Here is a 7,118-nt window from a genome sequence, read left to right as displayed (position 1 = left end):
ATCACAGATATGTCGTTTTAATGCCAGTTTTGAAATACTTCTGAACATATGAAAGAATGAAATTGGAGACATCACACCTGGCTCCGTATCAAAAGCTGCTAAGGATTCAGTTCCACAACACACCGAGTTGGAGGGGGGGAAGGAAATGCAGCACAAACAACCCCAAACAAAACCCACGTATGTTTTTGCAGAATGATTTGTGAGGAAGTTCTCAGGACAGACTTCAGATCAAATGCCTACTGTTAAAAAGAAATTGTATCTAATAACACTTCAGATTCAAGGACTTGTTTATAACTGCATTTGTAATGAAGTCTAAACAGTTTAAGGAATTACTGCCCTTCATTTTTGCAAACAGTAGCTTCTGCTAGATGGCACTTTAAATGGACACGAACTTTCTGAACACCAGTTACTGAATCTCAGTTGAGAAACAGTAACAAGAGTATTCAAATTCAACTGCAAGAACACGGACTGTAACATAAAGCACCCATGAAGCCCAACAAAAAAAACATATAGGTACAACACAAATCCATTACGTGCAGTTATTATAAAAATACACAAGATAAAATGATTCACCATGGTCTCCTACTAAATTGCTCATTTTTAATCACAACTGTCCAGGCACTGGTATATATCAAAAATAAAAAATCAAAAAGGTTCAAAGTAGTGTACAGTTTAGCACAGAAGGCAACATTTGAGTAGAAGCACATCATTTTAATTTGCTTTGAAGTTTAAAGCAATCCAAACAAAAGAGTTAACTATATAAATACAGAGTAAATGCACATAGTTTACAGCCAACTACGTGTATGCAAGAATAATAGCAAACCTCACAGGAGCATGAAAGTATTCTGGAACTGTCATTTGTGAGTGTTTAGCTATGACTCCTAGGGCATAATTAAGTTCACATATGCAGGGTAGGCAGACTCTCTTAAATAGAAGAACTGAAAACTTACTTAACTAAATCTTTACAGACAAAAGCTGAAAAAGGAGTACATTTACCTAGGCACACTTCAGTGTTCAGCTTGTTTTCTGAATTTAAACAGTTTAAACAGGAAGCAACATTTAGAGAGGCTCTCCAATATTTTGGATCTGGAAGTATTCTTTTCAAATGCTACAGTCTGAGGAATGTTACAAACGTAATTGTAAGAACAAAAACATAACAGCAGAAGCTGTCATTAAGAAACATCTCAATTAGAAAGGAAATAAATGGAGTGCCTTATGTAAACAGGGAACTAGATAGGTGCAATGTCAACGTACTAATGGACAGGCTGATGTTTCAGTTACGATTAAAATAAACAAAAACTCCATAAAACCCTAGTGTAAAACTACTTAGAATAACCGCCTAGCAGATGAGTAATTCAGACAAACAGCAGATCTATCGGTCATTTTAAAGGCTGGGCTCAGCCCCCTGCAACACACCACAACTCACCTGTCAGCACACAGCACTACAGGGACTGTAGGGCAATTAGAGGGGCAGTGAAATGTTATGGCACTCGCTGAAATCGATTTTTTCTGGCTTTCCAAACTCGGGCCACCCTTGCCACGTCACCTCCAGGATGCTACAGCAGTTGGGTGACAAGCAGCACAGTCACACAGGCAGCCCTTTTTCCCTCTGAGCAATGCAGGCTCCACTGCCATCTTTGGGCTGGTTCCGCAAAGTACAGGCTCAGTGCTTCCCAAATCTAACCTTTTGCTGAGTGAAAACTAGTAGCTTGTAAGGGTTTATCTATTATCTAGGCAAGGGAAATTGTGGAGAGAAACTTATTACTGAGGCTTGTTTTAAACATCCAAAAACCAATTTGCCTCTTTAGCAGGGGGCAAAAAAAAGTGACATAAATAAGCTACATTCAAATAGAAATTATGATGACCATTTAAGTTACAAGAAAGTTTAAATGCACTCCTTTTGGTTCTGTAGTTAAGGATATTACTGAGTGTAGCATCATCTTATTCCCTTTGAGCTTTTGGAATAAATATCAGGAAAAGTATATAAATAATTTAAAGATCTTTGGGAAATATTTCAGAGGTAACTTTGTATGTACTGTACTTTAATGAAAAAGCCAAGAAACTTTGGGTTTATATAATATAAAGCAAGCCAAAAAACAAGATCACCCCTGAAGGCAAAAACATTGCTTAAACCCCCATGAAAAAGGTGGAACCGTAAGCTGATTGTCTAGTTTTAGCTGCTATCTCCCATACTCAGCTGGCCTTGTCAACATTCTCTACTTCAACTTTTGTTTTGAAAGCAACTCCAGGGATCGGATCTCACCCAGAGAAGGCACACAGGAGGTACCCAGTGAATTAATGGAAGAGATGTACGTGTAATCAATGGAGACTGTTTCCAATAAACAAAGGAGAGCAACTTGCATGAAGCCTAGGCTAATGCAAGGCTTAATGTCAGCTATATTCACAAACTCCACAGCTGAATGTTGTCTTGCCAAGTTAAAGTTTGTCTGTGACCAAATAACTTGGATAGCCTGAAGAGTAATCCACTTTCTACAGATTTAAAGCTACAATAAGCAGCTATTCCTGCACTTAGTTTAGTTATCCGAATAATGGCATCACAGCAAGACTTCATTCAGAGTCATAATACTCCAGATTTTTCCTAGAAATCACTAGAAAAAGGTGCATTTTAGAGCACACATTTAAGCACTCCCTTCACTTCTTTAAATCAACCAAGTTCACCTTTGCAGACATATCACAGACCACAGTATTTGTCTTTAAAAAGGTAAAACATGATTTTCCAAGGACAAAAGTCAGTACAGCCAAGCTTCCACTGCAAGGTCACTGCACGTGCTATAGGTGGCAATTAGTAGTTACATGAAGTATTCAAAATTTTTGCAGCATGGAGAACATGACAAGGATCAAAATAAAGGAAAGGGAATGAAAAAAAAACAGACTGATTGCTCTGTAAGCTTCAAGTTTTCACATACAGCCTACAGAACTACTGCAACAGAGATCCTATAGACCTACAGCATAAAATGCTTTATCCTGCAGTTGCACGGAAATCAAACCACATGCTTTGTTTAAAACCAAACAGCATGTACTAACCACAGCTTGACTACAGATAATCAAGAAGAGGAAGAAAAGTCACAAGCCAGAAGGCCACAAAGTGCATAAGGAGTCATTTATAAGAAAGCCATTGCACACAATGCACAGTTTAAGTATACTGAAGCACCACACTGGAAGAGTTGATAGCACAGTTCTGTCATACCGGTGTAGTGGCATTTATATGTAGAAAGCTATCGCCCCCAAATTACAATGGTCATCTTCTTCATAAGGATCATGGATGCATATTGATAAATATTCTAGGTGCAGATAAAAGATTTCTGTTTGGAAACCTACAGAAGTTCTTGTAACAGTAAACTTCTGGTTTTGACACTGTGTGATTTTGGAAAATGCTGTAAGTTATGACAGAATTAACTAGCTAAGCCTTGCTGCTGAATGCAACTCATGGTTTTGCAGCTGGTTTACAGAACAAAAAACAATTCCTGAAAATTCAAACAATCTGGAGGACAAGGTTATACTGTCAACTGCTATTCTGTACACAGGCTCAAGTTGGAAGAAGTGATACAGCAATTATCAAGGGGAATGCTTACCAAAAAAAATAAATCTCATTTACTCTTTTCTCCATCATTCTGTACAGAGGCTGTCTGCACTGAAGAGATTTATCTCAGCTTCAACATTTTTTGCTTTCTGGTCACCCTAACCACGGTGATGCATGTTCTTCCCCTCTACACCAATACAGATACTGGTAAGCTAGGTCAGGCTTTGCCTGAAGTTTTTAGGATAAAACAGCTTGTTCTTAGGTAGCATTGAGCTATTTGAATAAATCCTGTCTTCACAAATGGTAGGCTGGACTAGGCAAGATTTCCTATCACAGTAAGTATCCTTTAAAAGGCTAAGTAGCAGCATTCAGTTACTACCATAGCTGTGCAAGTGACCTGACAAGTTGGCAAGGAAAACTGATGATATAGAAGAGTGTTTCATAGGTCTTTCTTCTAAAAATGAGGGAAATTTTCAGAAATTTAAAACAATGATGCAGCAGAACTAGAAATCCACATACACCAATATTAAGAGATTGATAATCTGAAGAGTTCAGCAATCAGATCCTCTCTCACTAACCTAGAACACTGCTCAAACTTTTATTAAAAAAAAAAGCCAACAAGCATCACCTTTTTGAAGTGAAGAAATAATTCAATTCTGGGTCCCTGCGCCATATCCTATCTTGAGGTAGCAACACTGAAAACTTTACACACTGACTACTACCTCAATCTCTACATGGAACTTCAGAGCAACCGAATGGAAATTTCAGGTATGGAAAGGTATGAAAGTATCATCTTCCCCATTCTTCCAACAGGTTACCGTGCAGTAAAACAGAACAAAACAGGATGTAGTTGAGAGCAATCACTAAGTGGGAATAAGGCTGCCCAAGAATGTTTTACACCCCCTCTCTCACTCATCAGGTCTCTGAAGACTGAATAGCATTGTCTAGATTAACAGACGAAAAGAAAGCAGCAATTTGGAATTAAGAGATGTATAAATGCATTCCCTAAGGGGCAGCTCCCATTTGCCACGTTTCTGAGACCATACAATAAGGCAGCAAAATTATTCAGTTGCCCACAACCTTCTATTTTGTCCATAGCTGCATGTTCCTGATATAACTTTCCTTTTGCCCACCGCATTTGGCATTGACATTCAATGGTCCACTTCAGTCTTTCAATCTTCCAGCTTCCTCTAGAAAGCCTTGACATGCTGCTATCCATCAAGCAAGTAGACTACCACTTCATAGGTTGACATCATGATAGCTGTGTTTGGAATCTGTCTGATCAGATGTGTAGTTAAACCTCGGTAGAGGGATCCATACCCTTCTTCTCGCACAAGCAAAGATAGCGTCTGGAAGAAAGATCTATATTTTGTTCCCTCTTCTCTTAGTCTTGTTCGTACAACCTCTGTATAAAGAAAACCACATGTGATTATGTTTGCCACTTATCTTTCTCAGCAACCAACTAATAATTTTACATTAAAAGGCAACCATTCCCCTTCCTCAGGTTCTTAATAACAGAAAAACTCAAAAAAAACAACAACGGAGAAGCAAAGCAGGTCCGTGTAAGAGGAAAAGAAGTTAAATGTTTACGTATTATCTGATATATCGCTGAGCAAGAAGAATTAATTTGCTCAGTTAAAATCCAGAAGAGAACTGTTTGGGCTTATGTTTTAACTTCGAAGTTGCCATGAATGAAGCACTCAATCTATGAAGCTTAATGTATACACAACTACTTTTGGAAAAATCAAATGCCACTGAAAACCAAACTAGACTGCCTATTTTCTTACAAACCAGAAAGTTCTTCTCTCTGTATTGGGTTGACACAGTCTTATCTCAACCCATGAGCTTCTTCCATTGTATTTTCTCCATGTCCTGAGTGGGGAGGAGTAAGACAGCAGTGTGGTGGTGGTTAGCTACCTACTGGCGGTAAACCACCACAGTCCACTATTGAGTTACGTGAAATTGCTGGCTATGTAGATTCCAAGTGAGAAAGTACCTTCTCCCTAAGTACTTTGGGCCATAGCCTGGCAATTCCCTTGGAAAAATAAACATTGACAAAAAAATAGCCATGATAGACACCCATTTTAAAATATTTTCATTTCTGAATACTATACTCATTTTGAGTAGCTGAATGTGAAAAGCATTAGATAAAGAAACAGTTATCGAGCAAGCAAGCCAAAGTCTGCTACAAATCACTGGAAAAACTCCATTTGATCACACTGATTCAGGATCTCAGCTTCGCAAGCCCCACTTACCATGCGGATATGCTATTGATGTTGCACAAGTTTTGGAAGTGGCAGCAGCCATCATCATTCCAACAAAGTCCGAAGCTTCTTTTGCCGATTCATCCTCATTGTCCATGGCAGAAGCAGTCTTATACTCCAGTAGTTTTCTCTTAATACTCTCATAAATAACAAAATGAATTACAGTCTCAGATATGCCTGCATAGGATGCTGACATTCCTCTGTAAAAGCCTTTAATACCATCTGATCGATAAACTTTTCGGACACATTCAAGTGCACTCATTCGTTTTTCTCCACGATTCCTAAGAAGAAAACAAGACAGATATCATGATAGTGCAAGTTGAGATTAGAAAATAATTAATCAGTTTTTCTTGAGTGACAAGAGGACTTAGGAAACATTTCACACTGATGCTAAGGGTCCCCAGTTCAAATACTTACAGAAACACAGAATTTGGAAGTCAATGTTCTAAATACCTTCAGCACTGGACACAAGTAAAGTACTACATTGATTCCAAGCCAAACTTTTTATAGTATGATTAAAGAAAAATATTATAGAGACAAATCAACCAGCTGTAGGCCTCCCAGTGTCTTATGGAACAAAGGACTAAATTGCCTAGAAACAGACTCCCAAGCAAACTGTATAAGTTAACGGCTTGTGGAAAAAAAAATACAATTTTCTTCTGCATAATGAGTGCATTCTCCCCTAAATTCTGCCTCAAATGAACAGCTCCTATAGCAATTACCCATCCCATTTTAGAAGTGCCTGTCTTGCAGTACAACCTTTAGGATGAATTGGGTGAGAGGCACATAAACATGAAAGCAATAGACAGGAGCTAGGGTTCCAGCAGGCCTCAGAGCATCAGAGGTATCAGCAAACTGCTGGGACATCTGAAGAGGACATGCCAACCAACACAACATAGGCAGCTTTTATTTGATTCAACCAAGCCACAGCTGATGTCAAGGCATATGCTGATTAGACTTTGCAATACGCACACTGGACTTGAAGGACATCAAAATACTTGGCCTCAGCCTCTTGCTATTTATTTTCTGAAGTCAGAACGAACATCAAAAACCCAAGCCAAATTACATTAGACATTATCAACAAATATTTGGGTAAAGAAAATCTAATTCCCATTTTTAGCTTACTTACTGAATTGAGTTCTGCATACTGAAAGATTTAACACACTGTACACAACTATGCGTGACCCTTATGACACTACATAAAATATACTTCATTGCAGCAGGGAGCATAGGCACTTGAAACATATGGATTCTGCCAGCAGAGGTCTCCTGAGTGAGCAAATTGCACAGATTAAAACAGCAAATAAGCTTTT

The 7,118-nt window shown here is 38.5% G+C and overlaps 1 protein-coding gene across 2 annotated transcripts in view; it reads right to left on the bottom strand.

Annotated features, from left to right (window-relative positions):
- Positions 1–690: 690 nt before the first annotated feature.
- The window catches only part of SLC25A36 (solute carrier family 25 member 36), a 33,136-nt gene continuing 26,708 nt past the window's right edge, over positions 691–7,118 (bottom strand). For both annotated transcript variants that reach the window (XM_050712505.1, XM_035544607.2), the window contains 2 exons: positions 5,797–6,086; positions 691–4,946 (listed from right to left, as the gene is read on the bottom strand). In XM_050712505.1, the coding sequence (XP_050568462.1) occupies positions 4,753–4,946; positions 5,797–6,086 (484 nt within the window). In that variant the 3' untranslated portion in view covers positions 691–4,752. The remainder of the gene's footprint in view (positions 4,947–5,796; positions 6,087–7,118) is intronic.

Source organism: Cygnus atratus, chromosome 9, assembly GCF_013377495.2.
Source record: "Cygnus atratus isolate AKBS03 ecotype Queensland, Australia chromosome 9, CAtr_DNAZoo_HiC_assembly, whole genome shotgun sequence".
NCBI classification, from domain to species: domain Eukaryota; kingdom Metazoa; phylum Chordata; class Aves; order Anseriformes; family Anatidae; genus Cygnus; species Cygnus atratus.
The sequence above is the reverse complement of the archived record's forward strand: the minus strand, read 5'-3'. Positions and strand labels throughout refer to the sequence as shown.